We start from the raw sequence: 22,363 nt of genomic DNA on the forward strand, positions 1-22,363 counted from the left end.
CCCAAGGGTAATACATGCAAAATCTGACCCACTCACTCTATTTCAAACTGCTAGAGAAGCCTGCCAGAATCTCTCTACTTGCTCTATTTTTGTTTTTTAAATTCCATTAATTAAATTTTTATTGATGCTAACTCTCTAGGACTTACATTCATGCTTGGGGTGCCATACCACTTTGATATATATATTCTTTCTTGGTGGTTACCAGAAGAAAGGGTAGGAGGAGATAGAGGTGAAGGGTGTTGCGTGGTGTAATGGCACAGAAAGTTTGGTGATGAACGCTGTAAGATATACACTCACAAATATAAGTGTGACTGTGCTCCTAAAATCTTGTAATACTGTATTGTCAATAAAATATTAAAAATAGAAAAAAAGAATGAAGTGTGAAGTAGTTATGTTAAAGAGGAAATTAGTAAATAGAGATGCTTAGATATATTTTGATTTACTTTGCTTTAGGGAGCCAAGTGGCAAATGATATGAATTACCCCAGAGATAGCTATATAAAAACAAAGACAGAAGCAGACATCCCAGATCTTCAAAATTAAACATGGATTCCCACTGGGGTTGTTGCAGTCGTCCAATCTTCATTTACAATCCACATCACTGGAATATTTTGACTGATGTATACACAACTGATCACTAGAGGTTAGTAACAGAGACACAGTCACTTCACCACATCACTGATAGACCTATACAGAGTATTTCCTATATAAATAAAACATTTTTTTAAGGAATGGTATCATGTTTCAGAATATCAGTTTAAGGCCACCTAAGGTCTATTCTTATTTTGTACTGATATATACAAACTATATGCTTCCTTTTTGATGTATACAATTCAATGACCTTCATATGTTAGCCCACAAAGCGAGCATCAGCAAATTCAAGAGCATTGAAATAATCCCAAGCATCTTCTCAGACCACAGTGGAATTAAACTAACACTTAACAATCAACAAAAGATTAGTAAGAGTAACAACTACTGGGTCAAAGAGGAAATAAAGGAAGAAATCAAAATGTTTCAAGAGTTTGATGGAAATGAAGACACAAGCTATAAAAATATTTGGGACACAGCTATGGCAGTACTGAGAGGGAAGTTCATAGCCATACAAGCACACATTAGGAAACAAGAAAATGCACAAATAAACAACCTGATTGCACACATTAAAGACCTAGATAAGAAGAACAAAGGAACCCTAAAGCAACCAGAAGGACGGAAATAACTAAAGTTAGGACAGAAATAAATAGCAGCATTGAAAGTAAGAAAACCATACAACAAATTAATGAAAGTAAAAGTTGGTTCTTCGAAAGAGTGAACAAAATCAGCAAACCGTTAGTCAGACTCACAAACAAAAAAGGGAGAAGACCCAAATAAATCAGATGATAAATGAAAGGGGAGATATCACAACAGACACCACAGAAATTCAACATATCATGCGAGGATTCTATGAACAACTCTATGCCACCAAGCTAGATAACCTGGAAGAAATGGATGATTTCCTAGATACCTACGAACTTCCAAAATTCAGTAAAGAGGAACTAGGTAACATGAACAGGCCCATCACAGTTAATGAAATTGAAACAGGTATCAAAAATCTTCCCAACAATAAAAGTCCTGGACCAGATGGTTTCACAAATGAATTCTACAAAACCTTCAAAGAAGAACTAATGCCTCTACTTTTAAAAGTCTTTAAAAGGGAGTCGGGCGGTAGCACAGCGGGTTAAGCACATGTGGTGCAAAGCGTAAGGACCTGTGTAAGGATCCTGGTTCGAGCCCCCGGCTCCCCACCTGCAGGGGAGTTGCTTCACAGGCGGTGAAGCAGGTCTGCAGGTGTCTGTCTTTCTCTCCCCCTCTCTGTCTTCCCCTCCTCTCTCCATTTCTCTCTGTCCTGTCCAACAACAAACAACATCAACAATGGAAATAATAATAATAACCACAACAATTAAAAAACAAGGGCAACAAAAGGGAATAAATAAACATTAAAAAAAAAAAGTCTTCCAGAAGATTGAAGACACTGGAATACTTCCTTCCAGCATTTATGAAGCCAACATCACTCTGATACCAAAAGCAGAAAGGGACACAACCAAAAAAGAAAACTACAGACCAATATCTCTGATGAACATAGATGCTAAAATATTGAACAAAATTCTAGCCAATCGGATACAGCAGTATATTAAAAAGATTGCTCAAACATTGCTCATCAATGGGGTTTATCCTAGGGATGCATAGTTGGTTTAATATATGTAAATAAATCAATGTGATCACCATATCAATAAAAGCAAGACCAACAACCACATGGTCATATCAACAGAAGCAGAGAAAGCCTTTCACACAATACAACATCCCTTTATGATCAAAACACTACAAAAAATGGAAATATATGGAAAATTCCTCAAGATAGTGGAGTCTATATATAGCAAACCTACAGCCAACATCATAATCAATGGTGAAAAACTGGAAGCATTTCCACTCAGATTAGGTACTAGACAGGGTTGCCCACTATCACCATGAATATTCAACATAGTGTTGGAAGTTCTGCCATGGCCGGTGCGCCGCTATGTTCCACCGCTGGGGAGCCAGAGACGACCTGAACTGCCCCTGCGGCTACAGACAGACTATGACCCACATAGTCAACGACTGCCACCTCTCCAGATTCAAAGGAGGTCTCAAAACTTTACATCAGGCTCAAACTGATGCTGTTGACTGGCTACGGAAGAAGGGCAAACGCTAGAAGAAGAAGAACCAAAGCCATCAGGCAGGAGCAAGGAATTAAAGGCATACATATTGGAAGAGAAAAAGTAAACCTTTCCCTATTTGCAGATGAGGTTAGTAATAGACCTGGGCTGTGCAAGCAGGGGAATCAGCAGAAATGCCCCAGAGTTCTGATTCTTACTCTCCACAAGTTCTGTTAGTTTTATCAGTGGAATTTGTCAGGTGTGGCTTCAACAAACTATCGTACAACAAAGTGTAGCTTCTTCAGAGAAAAGCTGAGAGGGAAGAGAAGGACAGAGAGAGATGAGAGAGAGGCAGAGAGAGACTTGCAGCAATGTTTCACTGCTCACCAGGTGGGGACAAAGGGCTTCAACCCAGGTCATTGCACACTGTAGCAGGTGCACTCAACTGGGTAAGCCACCTCTTAGTCCCCATTCCAATATTGTTCATCTTAATACTTGATTTAAAGTCAGTATTCGGTGCAAACATATTACACAAAATTACTTAGATCTAAGAAGAACTATATCTACCTGCTACATTTACTAAATCAGCATATTACATTTTTTAAATTTCTTCTAGGCTGGCAAAATAACTCACCTGGATAATGTGCTGCTTTAACATATACGCAATCTAGGTTCAAGTCCAAGAAGCTTCACTCACCCTCTCTGATCTTTGTCTCTATATTTCTATGTTAGAAAAAAAAAAAAAAAACTAGTACAGCCACAGGCCCTTTGGAATATAACTAAAATATGCCTACTAGCTATCTACAAAATGGAAGACCCCTCCAACTCTTCATCTGTTGGTATGCATGAGACCCCTTCTGTTTCATTTGGTTTAAATCCCCCCTGCTTAACACTATTCTATTTACATAACCACTTCATTCTATTTACATAACCACTGTTAACAAGTTCCACCGTCCCTCCAGGGCATTTGTGGTTCAGTGATAGGATTCTCGCCTAATCTGCCCCCTCTTTGTCACACTCTGATTTTCACCAGTCACTTTTCTCTCCACCCTCTCTATGTCACATCCTGTTTCCACCCTATTTCACAAGTATATATAAAGACAGCATTGTGAGTTTTACTGTAACTTGAGTTTAGCTTAGCTTGGTATAGATTGTGCTGCATCCTGCATGAATAAAGAGATACTGCCTACAGCTCAACCATGAGTCCCTGGTCATCTGTTACCCGCCCGTGAAGCCAGCCTGGCGAAAACAACATAACCCGTCGAAAACAACATATGGCGCCTGAACAGGGACCAGACCTGCGCAACTCCCAGATAAGTGAAGACTTTGCCTACCTATGCACTATGGTCTTCTCTTCTACTTATGAAGAGGTTTGCCAAAGCCTCTACTGTTTCATCATGAGACAGTTACTCTGTCTCTGGAACATTTTGCTCTGGGCCAAACTTTGTTTCCCTGACCGGGAACTTTGGTTTCTTATGACTGGGATCATAGAGCTTGGGAGATGCACGGAGATTTCTCCTTGGACTTTCTGGATTCCCTCTCCCATGTTTCCTGAGGAAAAGGACTACATTTTGCTCCGGGCCACAGTTTGGTTCTTTATGACTGTGATCGTAGACCTTGGGATATGCATGGGGATTTCTACTGGGACTTTCTGGACTTATTCTCGAATGTTTCCCATGGAGAAGGACTACTCTAATTTGAAGAACATTCTCGAGTACCCTGGTAGTTCCCAAGTATGGAGACATGTGGTTAGTTCTACTCTCCTGATTGGATTCTTTCTTCGATGGGAAGACACTTTTAAAAATGGGTGCCTGAAGCAATCCAGCCGGAACAGTCAGAAGCACCCTAAATGGAATTTCGAGGACCTTTTTGGACTAGGACGTCCTCCGGGGACTCTTAATTCTACATGAAACCAATGATGAGACCTGGCACGACCTGAAGAAACAGATTCACAGACTCCAAAGCTCACTCTCTACAGAAAAGCAGAATTCTGGTGGCCGACATTCCCCATCGAGACAGACGTGCAGCATTTCATCCTCTGGCATTTTCTTCTGTGGTCAGCTACTTTGGACTGACACCTCCATCGGACTTACTGGTACACACTGCTGTGTTTCTCAAAGACTAACTTCAGCCAATTGCCTTGAGACTTTATAGACCATGTCCCCTCGCCTGCAGGCTCTGTCCCAGAGGCAGAAAACTCCCCCTCCTTATTAGGTTATGCCCACAGAGGCATGAAGCGCCCCAAGAGGCAAGAGATGCCCACAGAGGCAGGAAACGCCCTTTGAGGCAAGAGATGCCCCCAGAGGCATGAAGCGTTCCCAGAGGCAAGAAATGCCCTTTCGCCTGCTAGGCCTTTCCCTTTGAGGCAAGAAACATTCCCCTTGACATCACATTGGTTATTGCTGCTCGCCTATTTTGTTTTCCATGTCTTATGCCAGTTCTTTTGAAAACGCCTGTACGATATACGTTTCTGTTCACCCCACAATGGCCATTAGTTAAAAAGAAAGGGGGAATTGTTGGTATGCAAGAGATCCCTTCTGTTTCATTTGGTTTAAATACCCCCTGCTTAACACTATTCTATTTACATAACCACTTCATTCTATTTACATAACCACTGTTAACAAGTTCCACCGTCCCTCCAGGGCATTTGTGGTTCAGTGATAGGATTCTCGCCTAATCTGTCCCCTCTTTGTCACACTCTGATTTTCACCAGTCACTTTTCTCTCCACCCTCTCTATGTCACATCCTGTTTCCACCCTACTTCACAAGTATATATATAGACAGCATTGTGAGTTTTACTGTAACTTGAGTTTAGCTTAGCTTGGTATAGATTGTGCTGCATCCTGCATGAATAAAGAGATACTGCCTACAGCTCAACCATGAGTCCCTGGTCATCTGTTACCCGCCCGTGAAGCCAGCCCGGCGAAAACAACATAACCCGTCGAAAACAACATTCATCTGCACTATTCCAGCCTTTAGGTCCATGATTGGTCAACAATTTGTTTGGCTTTGGATGTTAACTCTCTTTTCAAGCACCAGGTTCCAGATGCTAGCATGATGCCAACCAGACTTCCCTGGACAGACAACCCCACCAATGTGTCCTGGAGCTCTGCTTCCCCAGAGCCCTTCCCCACTAGGGAAAGAGAGAGACAGGCTGGGAGTACGGATCGACATGTCAATGCCCATGTTCAGTGGGGAAGCAATTACAGAAGCCAGACCTTCCACCTTCTGCATCCCACAATGACCTTGGGTTAAAGAAAAAGAAAGCTATCAGGGGAGGGGATGGGATAGAGTTCTGGTGGTGGGAACTGTGTGGAGTTGTGCCCCTCTTATCCTATTGTCTAGTCAATGTTTCCTTTTCATAAATAAAAAATAAAATAAAAGGAAACAACAGTGTTTATAATATAAAATTAAATTACGGTAATTTTAAAAAAAGTCTTCTGATTGTAGGCAAGGTCTTGTGATTTGGCTGATGAAATTTAGCATCTTCCCTGCTGTCAATAGGTTGCTTATGAATACTTATCAAAAGGTGATGCATTTTTCAACTTATTAACAAAGGGAGTTTCAAAAGTCCAATGAGGGTAAGTTAAGTTTCTCTTTGCAAGCTTAAAAGGAGCCTTTACTGCTAAGGACTGAGCAATGTGCTGATGTATCTGTTATTGCTATAAAAGAAACAGAAGACTTTTGCATGCAATAGCAAGTGTGTGTGGTTCAAAAGATTTTCCTGATTGAGCCCCATTACTTTATAAAGTATTTTAGGAACTCTATTATTTATAAGACTTATTTCATCAGAGTAAGCATATTGCCGCTTACCTGTGTAATCATGTATAAGACATGAAAGCATTGCTTTAGAATTCTCAAGAAGCACAAGTAGCATGACACTGTCTCTTGCCATACACCAATGTGCAGTATACTCGCAAATATTCACAATAGCACATTCAAGTTTTCAAAATAGCAACAACTTATGGCTACTGTGTAACAAGACATCAGGGTGGCAGCAGCAACCACAGAATTATTTCATATTTGTGAACAACACAGCAATGTTCAACACCTGTTAAGCTCCATATGAACTACTAGTTCAGGTAGTTCGGCTTCAACATGAAATAGCATTACATACATTTCAAGAGCATCAGACATAGCAAAAATGGATTTTCTGTAGTTATTGAGATAAAAGTCATGAACTAGGTAGCAAACTAATATGGGAAAGAAAATGTGGTGGCAGTTTAAGAAACAGAGCAGTGCCAAATATCTCATGGTATATTGTTGGGACACTTAAAAATGAAGAAAATTTCATTTTTGAAATTTTCATTTTTGGCAGGGGGGTGGGGGGAAGGGGTGGGTTGTGGGGATGGGACACAGTCTTTTGGTGGTGGGAGTGGTGTTTATGTACAATCCTATTAAAGTGTAAACATATAAACCACTATAAAAAAATAAAGAAAAGATATTTATTCACGAGGCCAGGGAGGTAGACCAAGAGCAAACCTTGCAAATAAAAGGCCTCAAATTTGATTCCTAGCACTACATATAATCAAGTAATGCACTAGTATTGGGTTGTCAGAAAAGTCATGACATATTTTTATGCTTTTATATATATATTTTTAATATTTTATTTATTTTTTATTTTATTGCATAGAGAGAGAGAAAGAAAAAAAAAACTGAGAGGGGAAGGAGAGGTAAAGGGAGAGAGAAAGGGACCTGGGTCCTTGTGCATAGTAACTGGTACACTCAACCAGGTGTACCACCGCCTGACCCTCTTATGTTTTTCTGTGCAAAAGTGTGTCATAACTTTCCTAACAATCCAGTATATTAAAAATGCAAACTGGTACAGCCCCTTTTGGAAGACTATATGGAGATTCTTTAAACAAAAGTGAACTTCATGATCCATGTACCTTATGATCTAATAAAACCACTCTTAGGTATTTATCGAAGGCTATGCAAACACTAGGGAAATATGTTCATAGCTGTATTATTCACAATAGCCAAAGAGCAGAAGCAGCCTAATTGCCCATCAACAGATGACTGGATAGAGAAATTAAAAGATATGTACTCCATGGAATACTAATGTGCAATAAAAAGTATAATGTGTCTTTTGGGACAAAATGGATGGGACGGGAGGTGATTATGCTTAGTGAAATAAGTAAATAGATGAAAGACAACGGACAGATAGTTTTACCCATAAGTGCAATATAGAGAACTGATAGCTATACATTTGCAAAAAAAAAAAAAAAAAATACAGAAGCAAAGAAACTGCCTCTAAGACTTTGTGAGAATTATGATGGTTATCTTTGGGAAGTAAGAACGGAGGGACACAGAACTTTGGTTGTGGGTGTGGTAAGGAACTATACACCTTAATCTTACAACCTAGTAACTCACTATTAATCACAAATAAAAAGAAAAAAGTTAATATTTCAATTTGTGTATATCACTTTTTCCAGCTATTTATCTGGTAGAACAAAATACATTGTTTGGATCTAATTATTTAATAGACAATTAATATAAAATAGTGATTAATGAATACCTTAAAAACAGATATTTATACAACAGCTTAAATTTGCTATAAAAATAATCACAAGACGCACTAAGAAAAAGTCTCTGAGCCCTACGGGTTCTGGAATCTGATTTTCTGGGGTTGAAGGTAGATTACAGTAGTAGAAAAACACAGGACCAGATAGGCAGGAGTGTACTCCAGTTCCAGCCCTGCCAACAATTCCCACACACTCCTCAAACATATGATGAACACACCTGCCTACAGGTGCCATAGCTTCCAGGATCTGCAGATCTGACGACCCTAGATAGACTTGACTTTCTTTTCCAGGCAGGATGGACACTTCCAATCCTTGAGAAACCCTGATTTCCCAGATGACGCCAAGGATTATGTTATTTGTGGAAAGAAGAAATAGTTATTTAGTTCACTAATGTTTAAAATGCAAACGCTACGGTGGTCTAAATATCTAAGCAAATAAGAGGGGCTAACCTATGCAGAAATCTACACTTCAGAATTCACAAACCCTTAACAATGTTCATTCACATGGTCATTTCATGTCCTCTTCACCTTTTTGAAGTAGCATCTATCTGTTCCCTGTGTACAAAACCATGATCTCTCCTAGAATTTTTGTAATTTCCAAATATATGGCTAACTCAATAATTCACATACTCTGAAGAAAATTATTTGGGAATTTCCTCAGGAGCTTAAGAATCTTTTCTCTGAGGGCTGTTTAGAAGATTCAAATAATAACTATCTGAAGTATAGCATACAAATGCATGTATATATGATTTCTCAATAATTCACCATTCCAACTGTTTCAAGTGCCCTTTTGGCACCATTAGACAGAGGTGCCTAATCTTCCCCATGAAAGAAGTATAACATTTGATGGCTTATTTCTACTAAGTGAAAAACAATGTTATTGTAGCATGTAGCCTTTAATTCCAACAAGTAGAAAGCATAAGTTTCTTGCCACAGTAACAAAAATTAAGGAGCAAAAATAGGAAACTCCCTTGCTACTATCATCATAGTCTTACTTCCCAAGTCATTATTCATAACAGGGTTCAAGCTGAAAGTCATTTTATTGGGGAAACAACTGAAATATAGAAAAGTACTATAGTAATAGATAAGATGAAAGTCTAAAAACAAAACAAATTATAACCATTGTTACTGATACAATTCAGACAGATAAAAAGAAAATCCTGAACATTGGATGGGAATGGTGTTTATGTACACTCCTAGTAAAGTGTAGTCATATAAATCACTAATTAACATGAGAGGGGAAAAATTAATTGTATGTCTTGAAGTTTTTAAAACACAGACTGAGTCTTCTTAATATATAGGCTGTGTATTTGATATGCACTCTCTCAAAAGCCTAGACCAAGTAGATCAGAGGCAACCAGCGGCACAGCTATTCACAAGATACTGGGTACTATACAGCAAACTCTAACAAAAGGACTTTTCAAAGTTAACCCAATTACCAAATAATGTGATGAAACATTAACTATCCATTGTCTTTTTGAACCCTAAGACAGCAGGAATCTCTCATCTCCACTACAGAGGCTATATTTCTCCCAGTCCTGGAACCTTAGGATAGGGCCCACTTTCCCGCATGCCTCTCCCAATCCATATCAAATAATATTGCATCAGCCGATCGCAACCTAACCAACGCAACGACTGCCACCTCAACATGCTTCAGCTCACACTCTGTGTCCAGAGACTTCACGGGTGGAATGACAACCCTTCAGCTTCATTACTCGGGTGAGACCTTTCCTTTCATAGCATTCCCTAATTCCATCCCAGGTGGATCACTTTCTAACAAAATCCCAAAACCTAGATATACACCAGGTTCTGTGAGAGAGAGCATATGTTCACATGCACCCATAAACTAGGGCAAAACACATACCTGAAAGCAGAAGTACACTAGAGTTTGCAGTGAGTACCCCCCCACACACACTTCCTCTCCACTATTCCAACCTTTGGGTCCATGATTGCTCAACAATTTGTTTAGCTTTGTATTTTAACTCTTTTCAGCCACCAGGTTCCAGATGCCATCAGGATGCCGGCCAGGCTTCCCTGGACTGAAGACCCCACCAATGTGTCCTGGAGCTCTGCTTCCCCAGAGACCCACCCTACTAGGGAAAGAGAGAGGCAGACTGGAAGTATGGTCTGACCAGTCAACGTCTATGTTCAGTGGGGAAGCAATTACAGAAGCCAGACCTTCTACCTTCTGCAACCCACAAGGACCCTGGGTCCATGCTCCCAGAGGGATAGAGAATGGGAAAGCTATCAGGGGAGGGGATGGGATATGGAGATTGGGTAGTGGGAATTGTGTGTTGTACCCCTCCTACCCTATGGTTTTGTTAATTTAACCTTTCTTAAATAAAAAATAAATTTAAAAAAATTCTGAGAGTGTTGTTGTTGTTATTATTATTAGTGATTTAATAATAACTGACAAGATGGTAAGATAACAGGGGTACAACTCTACACAATTCCCACCACCAGAGTTCCATATCCCATTCCCTCCATTGGAAGGTTCCCTAGTCTTTATCTCTCTGGGTGTAGATCTTTACGAGATTCAGAAGGTGGGAAGGTCTGGCTTCTATAAATGCTTCTCCGCTGGTCATGGATGTTGACAGGTCGATCCAGACCCCCAGCCTGTTTCTATCTTTCTCTAGTGGGTTAGGGCTCTGGGGAGGTGGGGTTCCAGGTTCCCGTGTCTGCAAACCATATTTTTGATCTATATTGCTTTGCTTAAATAAGTTACTTTGGAATTTATCGGTTTAAAGAGAGCTTCCAAACAAAAGAAATTAGGTGCTTCATTAGGAACGAGTAGCATCAATTTTAGCCATTCAAATTTAAAGACAAGAATAAATAAAGAGAGGCAGGTGGTGGCGCACCTGGTTAAGCATACACATTACAGTGCACAAGGATCTGGGTTCAAGCCCCCTGGTCCCAACCTGCAGGGTGAAAGCTTCACGAGTGATGAAGTAGAGCTTCAGGTGTCTCTCTGTTTCTCTCCTTCTCTATCTCCCCCTCCCCTCTCAATTTCTCTCTGTCTCTGTCCAATAATAAATAAATAATTTTTTAAAAAGAGAAGTAAATAAGGAAAATAAAATTTAGAAGCAATTGAATAAAAAAATTACAAGAGGCTATGATCTCTCTTGAAGTTGATTTTTGAAAACCGGGTTAATAAATAACTTTTTAAATATTTTATTTATTAGAAAGATAGGAGGACAGAAAGAACTAGACATAACTCTGGTACATGTGCTGCCGGGGATTAAACTCAGGACCTCATGCCTGAGAGTCCAATGCTTTACCCACTGCACCACATCCTGGAACACATAAATAACCTTTTTAGTAGAAAAGCAAGAGCTGAAAAAAGGAAAGTTGGAGGAGTTGGTAATATAAGGCAGATTCTCCCCCCATACACACATCACATCACATCGCATAAACTTACTTGCCAATGTTTTCAGGCAGGGACTGCAATGAGATGTCATTTACAGAAAGACATGTCAGATTCTGTAACTCAGGAAAGCTTTCTGGTAGCCTGTGAAAAAAAAAGAAGCATTGTTAACTGAAAAAGAAAATTTTCTAAATAGTAATGAATATTTAAAATATATACTGATTTATCCTATAAGGTAACTGAAATACCTCCTAAAAATTCCAAAACAACTACTGGATGGTTTCACTCATATGTAAAATAAAGGTAAATAAAGATATATATATATATATTAGATATTGTGAAAACTATGAATGTTACTAGAGGGAAGGGGAGAGGGCACAGGAAATTGGTTTTTGAGTACAATGAACTATACATACACATAAGTGTGACAGTATAGCCCGAAATCTCTTGTAAGTCCATTAGTTAAAAAATTATAATAAAAATAAAAATTCTAATAGACTACTACATATGCCTTGAATTCCTATATGTAAGACACTTGTAAGGAAAAAACAAGAACTTGACCTAGAAATACAGATGGCAATAAATATCTGCTGATAGTGTGATCCAGAAATAGTGAAATAGAAAAGATAAGTGAACTCTAAAAAGGGCAGAGAATATTTTGAAACTACTGTATTCTATGATAAAAAATGACAATTGCTGCTTTTAGTGATGTACAGAAGATGATGAGAAATTTTGGTCCAAAGAGTGTAATAAAACACAAGAAAGTTGCTCAATGTTTTTCCCAGACCAAAATTATGAATTACCAAGAATTGATTAGGTGATAGCCAATTGCTACTTTCTTCAGGTTTTTCTTCTAATTTGAAATGCCAATCACATAAGATAATTATATATTTCCCTGTGTATAGCATACCTTAAAAGAAAATATATATATATATACTTCCCTTGTACTATATGGAATAGAAAGTTTTCAAAATTAAAAAATTTTGAAAAATTTTTTTAAAAAATTACCAAGAAAATTTAGTTTCAATATTTCTATGGCTACTAGTAGTTAGAGAGGGGAAAAAAAAATCTGAGGACAAAAAGATATCAATGTATCTAAACTATTAACAGCTATACATAAAAACCCTCTATTAAAGACGAGAGAATGCATACATCACATTTTCAGGTTAGAGATGCAAAACTATCTGCTTTAATTGTCTCTAAATTAGAATGTTTCATTTATTTCTGCATTGTAGGTTGGAGGGGTCACAAATCCTATTATTGTTTGACATTTAACATATTTAATCCCATTCTTCAATTCTAGGCTATGCAAGATGACAGTGTCAACTGGGATTTTTATAAACTTGAAACACACTTAGAATAGCATTTACACAATTAAGAGTTCTCCCATGGTGAAATTGAGGCAAAATGCTTTACTTGTAATTAAAAAGCAGAACTGTTGTATTTTGCCCATCTTTTTTTTTGTAAATTTTTAAAATTTATTTATTTTTATTGTTGTAGTTATTATTGTTGATGTCATCATTGTTAGGACAGAGAGAAATAGAGAGAGGAGGGGAAGACAGAGAGGGGGAGAGAAAGACAGACACCTGCAGAACTGCTTCACCACCTGTGAAGCACTCCCCTGCAGGTGGGGAGCTGAGGGCTCAAACCAGGATCCTTATGCTGGTCCTTGTGCTTTGCAGCATGTGCGCTTAACCCGGTGCACTACCACCCGACTCCTCATTCTGCCCATCTTTACCATAAAATATTTATCATCTTATAGTCTTTAAACTAATTTAAATTATCTTAAATATAAAGAAATATTTTTGAATGGTTGGCTTACTTTTTTTTTTACTGGATATTAATTTTATCAGTCAAACCTGTATGATGTGATGAGGAAGCGTGACACGGGCTATGAAAAGGAATTCTAGTCTGAGCTGCTAGTCAGAGGCTGGATGAGCTTGAAATCATGCAATCCTTCTGAGTCTCAGTTTCTCCGGCCATAAAATAAACAGGCCAAATTAAAAACTTTGTAAGGTTCAACTCACACATAATAATTCTTAAAAGATACAACTTACAAGGGGTCAGGCAATGACACACTGGGTTAAGCGCACACGGTGCTAACTGCAAGGGCTGGTTCAAGGATCCCAGTTCAAGCCCCATCTCCACACCTGCAGGGGGGCCACTTCACAAGTGGTGTCCGCAGGTGTCTATCTTTCTCTCTCCCTCTGTCTTCCTCTCCTCTCTTGGTTTCTCTTTGTCCTATCCAACAACAACAATAATAAGGACAACAACAACAATACAATGGAAAAATGGCCATCAGGAGCAGTGGATTCATAGTGCAGGCACCGAGCCCCAACAGTAACCCTGGAATAAAGGAAAGAGAAAAAAAAGCAAGATACAACTTCCAAACTAAAGTGGTTTTACTTTACTTTACAGAAACATGCCAAATATGAAGAGAGTGAAAAACTGAGCAAAGCTTCATACAACATAGATGAGTTCAATGCAAGGGAATTTTTGAGACAAAGCTCGTCATGTGTCAGTAATTATTAGAACAGGAAAACTAATGTAATAGAAAGGGAAATTAAACTGAAGGTAAATGGAGTGACACCTCAAGAAGCAGCACAACGAGTATTTAACTGCCTGCCCTTACAATTCACCTTAAATAAGACAACAGCTTAACCATTCGATATTTACTGATCATTTAAGTCAATTCTAAAAATTATAGTAGTGCTAGATATATAAAAATAAATAGTAGGAGAATGCAAATTAACTTTCTTGGTCAGTTATTTATTTATTCATTTATTTAAGTCATCATGGGGGCTTCACCACTCCAGTCCAACTTTTTCAAATACAAAGGTAGAGACAATGACACCATAGTACCAAAGCTTCCCTCAGTGCAGTAAGGACTGGTTCAAACCTGACCAATAACCATGGCAACACAAGCACATTATCCAAGTAAACTATCTTGAAGGTCCAACTTTCGCAATCTCATTGGAAGTCTTGGTCAAAGTGGTATCATTAATATAAATTTAAAGCACTGTTTATTTAAAAAAAAAATGATAGCATGAGGAAGGACCAAGGAGAGTAACCAGGGAAGATTTTCTGAAGGAAAAGTAAAAAAAAAAGTTCTAGCTGCACCTTAAAGAAGGACAAAATGGTTGACATAATTAAAAGAGGCATGAAATGAATGGTGTAATAAGCACTTCAGTAAAGTTTCTGAATAGGCAGCTGAAATCAGTGATATGGAAAGACAGGTTAAGATCAAGTCAGATGGAGGAGAGAAGAGGTTCTCATAGCACATAGGGTTCAGGTTTTATCTTCTACTAACAAGGAGCGACAGAATAATTTAAAGAAGAAGAACAAATGTATGAGTGATGGTAATGAAAGAGACAATAACAAAGATAGCGCTGAATTAGAAAGCTATTAGGAGGGAGCCAGGAGGTGGTGCAACTGGTTGAACATGCATATTCACATGTGCACGTACCCAGGTTCAAGCCCTGAGTCTTCATCGGCAGGAGGCAAGCTTCACTAGCAGTGAAGCAGTCCTATAGTCTCTTTCTCTCAGCAATCTCCCCCTTCTCTCACAATTTCTGTCCCATCAAATAAAAAAGAATTTTAAGAACATTTAAAAAATATTTTATCTATAGAAAGGAAACACTGACAAAAAAACATAGGATAAGAGGGTTACTCCATATAGTTCCCACCACCAGAACTCCATATCCCATCCTCCTCCCCTGACCGCTTTCCTATTCTTTATCCCTCTGGGAGTACGGACCCAGGGTCATTAAAGGGTGCAGAAGGTGGAAGAACAGGCTTCTGTAATTGCTTCCCTGCTTTAATTCCTTAAAAAAAAAAAAATGGATGGGATGGGTGGTGGTACACCTGCCTAAGTGTACATGTCACCATGCACAGGTCCCAGTTCAAGGCCCCAGTCCCCACCTGCATGGGGAAAGCTTCACAAGCAGTCAAACAGTGCTGCAGTTGTCTCTGACTCTTTCCCTCTCTATCTCCTTTCCTGTTATATCTCTCTAGCCTATCAAATTAACTAATTTTTTAAATTCTTTTTCTTTTTTTTTTTTTTTTTGCCTCCAGGGTTATCACTGGGGCTCTGTGCATCCACTGATCCACTGCTCCTATGGTCATTTGTTCTTTTTTTTTTTTTTTTTTTTTTTTTTGGATAAGAAAGAGAGAAATTGAGAGAGGAAGGGAATTCCCTAGAACTCAAAAGAAGCTGCCCAGAAATAATTTAAAATATATGTATGTATTGGGGGAAAGTCTCTGTGTCCGAAGACTTCAGGTGTGGAATGACAACCCTTCAGCTTCATTACTCAGGTGAGACCTTTCCTTTCATAGTATTCTCTAATTCCATCCCAGGTGGATCACTTTCTAACAAAGTCCCAAAACCTAGATATACACCAGGTTCTGTGAGAGAGAGCATATGTTCATATGTATCCATAAACTAGGGCAAAATATATACCTGAAAGCAGAAGTACACTAGAGTTTGCAGTGAGTACCCCCCACACACACTTCCTCTCCACTATTCCAAGCTTTGGGTCCATGATTGCTCAACAATTTGTTTGGCTTCGTATGTTAACTCTCTTTTCAGTCACCAGGTTCCAGATGTCATCAGGATTCCCTAGACTGAAGACCCCACCAATGTGTCCTGGAGTTCCGCTTCCCCAGAGACCCACCCTACTAGGGAAAGAGAGAGGCAGACTGGGAGTATGGACCGACCAGTCAATGCCCATGTTCAGCGGGGAAGCAGTTACAGAAGCCAGACCTTCCACCTTCTACAACCCACAAGGACCCTGGGTCCATGCTCCCAGAGGGATAGAGAAGGAGAAACCTATCAGGGGAGGGGGTGGGATATGGAGACTGGGTGGTGGGAATTGTGTGGAGTTGTACCCCTCCTACCCTATGGCTTTGTTAATTTATCCTTTCTTAAATAAAAAATAAATTAAAAATAATAATAATAAGTAGAATATATATATGACTAGTGGAACTGGAAACTTTCCTTAACGGGCATAGATCTTAAAAGAAAAGTATGTGACTGTACAGCAAAACATAACAAAGGGACTTTTCAAAGTTAACCCAATTAACAAATAATGTGATGATAATATTAACTATTGATTGTCTTTTTGAACCCTAAGACAGCAGGAACCTCACATCTTCACTATAGAGCCCTACTTCCCCCAGTCCTGGAACCCTTGGATAGGGCCCACTTTCCCGTATACATCTCCCAATCCAAACCAAATAATATTGCATCCGCCGATCACAACCTAACCAAAGCAACGATTGCCATCTCAACATGCTTCACCTCAGACTGTATCCAGAGACTTCACGTGTGGAATGACAACCCTTCAGCTTCATTACTCGGGTGAGACCTTTCCTTTAATAGTACACTCTAATTTCATCTCAGGTAGTTCACTTACTAACAAAGTCCCATAACCTAGATATACACCAGTTTCTGTGAGAGAGAGCTTATGTGCACACGTATCCATAAACTACTGCAAAATATATACCTGAAAGCAGGATTACACTAGAGTTTGCAGTGAGTACCTCCCTAACACTTCCTCTCCACTATTCCAAGCTTGGGATCCATGACTGCTCAACAAATTGTTTGGCTTCATAACTCTCTTTCAATCACCAGGTTCCAGATGCCACCAGGATGCTGGCTAGGCTTCCCTGGATTGAAGACCCCACCAATGTGTCCTGGAGCTCAGCTTCCCCAGAGACACACCCTACTAGGGAAAGAGAGAGGCAGACTGGGGGTATGGACCGACCAGTCAACGCCCATGTTCAGCGGGGAAGCAACTACAGAAGCCAGACCTTCTACCTTCTGCAACCCACAACGACCCTGGTCCCCAGAGGGATAGAGAATGGGAAAGCTACCATGGGAGGGAGTGGGTTATGGGGATCGGGTGGTGGGAATTGTGTGGAGTTGTACCCCTCCTACCTTATGCTTTTGTTCACTAATCCTTTCTTAAATAAAAAATTAAAAAAAAAAAAAAGTATGTGGATGGAGACTCAGATACAAGTAATCTTTGAAAGCTAGTTCTAAGAATTTGTTTACATGACAGACAATAATCATATAAGGATTTGAAAAATTATATGGGAGGACTAAAAAAATATATAGTTGTTTAAAAATGCCCTTTACTCCGATATACATTATATGGGAGAAAGACTAACTCAAAGACTGTCTTGGACAAATGTAAAATTTTCTGGTTTTCCTACTTACTCTAATAGTTTTCTCAGATGTTAAAAAAAAAAGGAGGTGACTACTTAAAAACATTTCAAAAGTTACAATTTAAGCCTATTAAACAAGCATATAATACTAATAAATGTGCATAAATTAAGAAAAAAAAGAGAGAAATTGAGAGAGGATGGGAATTCCCTAGAACTCAAAAGAAACTGCCCAGAAATAATTTAAAATATATGTATTTATTGGGAGAAAGGGCACTAAATTGAGCATACCCCAGTACTCTCTAGTCAATAAATTCCAAGCAATTTTGAACTGGTAAGATAAATGCCAAATTTTAACTTAATATCAATTTTGTAGTATGGGGGAGCAGGTATTAAAAGAAAGGGAAGTTGTGGAGTGCAAAGGAAGAATGTATCTTTTCTGGGGTTGCTTGCATAACCATGCAAGATCTTAAAAATGAAATTACCTGTCCCATAGAGATCTCTAGAACAAATTCCATGGACTGTGTATTGCCACTGGTCATCAACTTACTAAGCAGGTTACAGAGGTGCATGGAAATCAGTGGTTAGTGAGTGGGTTAAGACTGATTAAGACCCTCAAGGAGCTCACAACAGCACCACTTATCCATGGCCAGGAAGTGTGCTGTGTCACAACAGGAAGAAAAACGCCAGAATTGGCAATAAAAAGAAAGCTGGCTTTACTTATGGGGACAAATCCAAAGAATTTCTCACAGCTATTGCTAAAGTGAGAAAACAGCAGTGCCCACAGAGTTTAAAAACTAAATGGGTATTAAAGGAAAGTTAAGAGAGAAAATTTAATTACTGGACTGGGAAACAAATCTCTAATAGGACTTCCTGAATTGCAAAGAGTTAGGCTTCATAAAGTTCAGAACTCAGAAATCGAATCTATATCATAAGACATATAGGGTTTTATAAACTACTCCAATTTCTTCATATTGTTTCAGAAATGTATTCCTCTCTTTGATTTTATACACTTACCGTGCAACAAAATCTTTTCAAATGTTCCATTTAACAGTACATGGGTCTTTCAATTCAATGTATGCTGCTATTTATAAATAAGTATCTGTGTGAGTCAATCATCCATGACAAAGATAGCAATTCATCTAGGTAGCTCCAAGATGGGCAACCTGGTTATGTCCTTTACGTGGTTCTCAAAAAGATACCCTTAGTACTATGGTTAGAAAAGCAAGCAGAAAGGTTACCTGGTCAGTGGGTTTCCACTGAAGTCGGCTATCTGTAGTGCTTTACAGAATGAGATGCTTTCTGGAATTTCAGGGATATCTGTAGGAGTAAAAAAAATGTCTAATTTACCACCATTGTTAACAACCTTTGTCATCCTTAGATTGGGCTGCAGTCACAAAAGAATACCTGGAAATCATTATCCCCGTTCAAATATGGCTTAGACTTCTAAAGTTCCTTTTTGAGTTATTTTATATTTGCTTTCTAAATAAAAGAGAAATTATTAACAGAAACATATTAAAGAAATGCATTTTGAAAAAATACAAAGACCACCAAATCCTACTTCTCTATCAAAAGTCTCTGATGGTATTTTGATTGCCCCTTTACATTTCCATATGTCCATATAAGCACAAACTAGTCTCTAGTGCACATTTTTAAACTGCAGATCTCCTTCTGATTGTAAACATAACAATTTGGAAAATACAGAAAAGTTCAAAGAAGACAATTAAAACTCATGGATATTTCCATCACCTGCAGATAACGTTTTATTCTGCTGTATTTTTCTATTTGTCACTCATTCATATAGGCACTTAGCAACATGTACAAACACATTTTGTGTATAAATATATCACATATCAATGTAACAGGGTCATGCTAATGTTTTCAATTTGCATTATTTTAAACTTTTCCTGTTATTATTTTTCCAAATAGTTTACCATTCATAATGCCAAGAAGCTCACTGTGTTTTTATTTTAAAATTCATTTAATCAATCCTCTGTTGTGGATCTTCAGGTTGTTGCCAATTTCCTGATGTTATATTTCTGCCCATTTCTGATTATTTCCTTACGCTAAGTTCCCAGAATTGGATTTACTATGTCAAAGACATTAACATCTCTGCAGTACTTAACAAATAATGTTAAATTTCTTTAGACTGGAACAATTTATACCTATTTCTATTTCCATCTGCTTGCACAGGGTATCCAGTTCAAACATCTCTTTTCCTTCTATTAAATTTTTTATGTGACAATATTAGTGGGTGGTGTATGGCAATCTTTTGTTTTAATTCTTTTTGTTACTAATGAGGCTGACTATTTTTCTCCATGTCTACAAGCCACTAAATATTATGATTTTTAAAAATGACTGAAATTATTACTTTTAAATCATTTTTTATTTTTATGTAAAGCCTCAGATTATAGCTTTAAAAGGTCAACTCACTATAGTTAATTTCAATGATGCTTTTATTTTGAACATATTAACATTATGAAGTACTAAAATAGAAAAAGTTCCCCAGTCTCATGCTGTTTCTTTCATCAGGTTGACAAATGCAAGCTGAGAGAAAAGCACACCTAATATTTCAAAAGTGGAAGGTGGCAGGGAAAAGGGAAAAATAAGAGGGGAAAAGTGGACGTCCTGACCCAACAACTCCAAAGTAACCAGAAGCTATTTAAAAATCCAAATTTAAAAGCAGAAATAATTTAAATGCATGGTAACATTCTCCTCACACCATGTTCTGCCTTGGATTGTCATCTGAGGTGGTGAAAAATATATACAACCAGGGTTTCTAAGTAAAATACTAGCACAGCTTATCCATGTTGAATCTGGAATGGTTTTATAAAACTGATAAACATTTGTAGGCCTTTTACATATAGAGTCACTTTTTAATCTTCTCAAGAATAAATTCTTTTCATTTTCATTGTACAAAACTGACAATTTAGCTCAGAGAGATGAAGTGACTAGGATGGTTACTCACTGTAGGACTACTTCACTGAAGACTGACTCTCCCATACACTGATAGGAATGTTAAATATGACACTTAAGCACCATGTTTGAGAACAAGTGGACATATGTGAGTCCACTACAGTATTAGCACTATAGCTACACAAGTGTAGCCAAACACTGCAAGGCTGCATTATTCAAAAAGGTGCTAGTCATTACGTATTCCATGACAATCCTTTTTCTGCCAATGCTTCAAATACTGATGAGCATGTTAGAGTATTGTGGACAGTCACTTCATACAGGTCAAGAAAGATACAGCTGAATATCAATACATAAATTTTACAGTATCTTGCTGCTCTATCTTCTCACTCCAATCAAGAAAAAAGTGAAAGACCCTTTTGCTCACCTTCTCATGGAAGTATGGGAAAATGGGTCAACCAACAGAACACATGAATAAACTACTCTAAAAGAACTCTGCTTGGGTGGTCTGGGAGGTGACGCAGTGGATTAAGCACTGGACTCTCAAACATGAGGTCCTGAGTTCAATCCCCAGCAACACATGTACCAGAACCAGAGTAATGTCTGGTTCATTCTCTCTCCCCTTCTACCTTTCTCATTAACTAATAAATAATCTTTAACAACAACAACAAAAAAGAAACTGCGACTGGTCTGGAATTCAGAAATCAGAGGATAACAAAAGTAACTGCCAGATAACACAGTTGGACTCCATCTGCTGACCAAAAAGTTTGGTTTACTGAAAGGCATGCTTTCCTTTGGCTAAATATTTTGTATACATAAGAGATATAACAGATGAGCAAACAGAACATAAATATCCTGACTCCAAAGACTATTTTTATCTTAGGCAAGTTCCTGGCTTAGCCAAAATTAATCATTTGCCTGTAAAAATTTAGAAGAGTCCTGGCTATTGCTTTGCTTGAAGCAAGTTACTAAAAAAAAATATGAGAATGGAAAACTAAGGAAGAGGAATATCCACTCATCCTTAAATACTCAACTAAAAACAGGACATGCCAAGTGTTGGCGAGGATGTGGAAAAAGAAGGACACTGTTACATGACTAGTGTGAATGCAAACTGGTGCAGCCATTATGGAAAAGAGGATGGAGAATCCTTAAACAAATCAAAATGGAAACAGCATGGGATCCATAAATAAAACTCTTGGGTATTTCCCCAAAAGACATGAAGACACTAATTCAAATGGACATATGTATACCCTTGTGTCAGAGTCACACATGATTCACAATTGTCAACATATGGAAGCAACTTAAATTCCCACAAACAGATGACAGGGGTTTAAAAAAAAAAAAGTCATAGGACATATACATAATGGAGCACTACTCTGCAATTAAAAAAGATAAAATTGTGTCCTTCGGAACCAAATGGATGAAACTAGAGATGATTATGCTTAGTGAAAAGTTAAGTGGGGAAGTGAAGGATAACTGCCAAAAGGCTTCACTCAGTTGTGGAATACAGAGAATTGAAACACATGCACTTGCCAAAAGGGGGGCGGGGGAAAGTAGCCAACCCTTCTCTAAGATCTTGGGAGAACTACAGTGGTTATTCCTGGAGGGCTGGGCACACAAAACTTCAGTGGTGGTGTGGAACTATACCCCTATTATCTTATAATCCTATAAATTACTGTTAAATCATCAATAAAAAATAAAATTTGAAAAATCCTTGAGAAAAACAACC

At 38.3% G+C, this 22,363-nt stretch overlaps 1 protein-coding gene across 2 annotated transcripts in view; it reads right to left on the reverse strand.

Annotated features, from left to right (window-relative positions):
• The window catches only part of LRRC1 (leucine rich repeat containing 1), a 174,418-nt gene that overhangs the window by 41,020 nt on the left and 111,035 nt on the right, over window positions 1-22,363 (reverse strand). For both annotated transcript variants that reach the window (XM_007516499.3, XM_060190034.1), the window contains 2 exons: window positions 18,963-19,041; window positions 11,611-11,700 (listed from right to left, as the gene is read on the reverse strand). In XM_007516499.3, the coding sequence (XP_007516561.1) occupies window positions 11,611-11,700; window positions 18,963-19,041 (169 nt within the window). The remainder of the gene's footprint in view (window positions 1-11,610; window positions 11,701-18,962; window positions 19,042-22,363) is intronic.

The sequence above is a fragment of the Erinaceus europaeus genome, chromosome 4, assembly GCF_950295315.1.
Source record: "Erinaceus europaeus chromosome 4, mEriEur2.1, whole genome shotgun sequence".
Taxonomy (NCBI): domain Eukaryota; kingdom Metazoa; phylum Chordata; class Mammalia; order Eulipotyphla; family Erinaceidae; genus Erinaceus; species Erinaceus europaeus.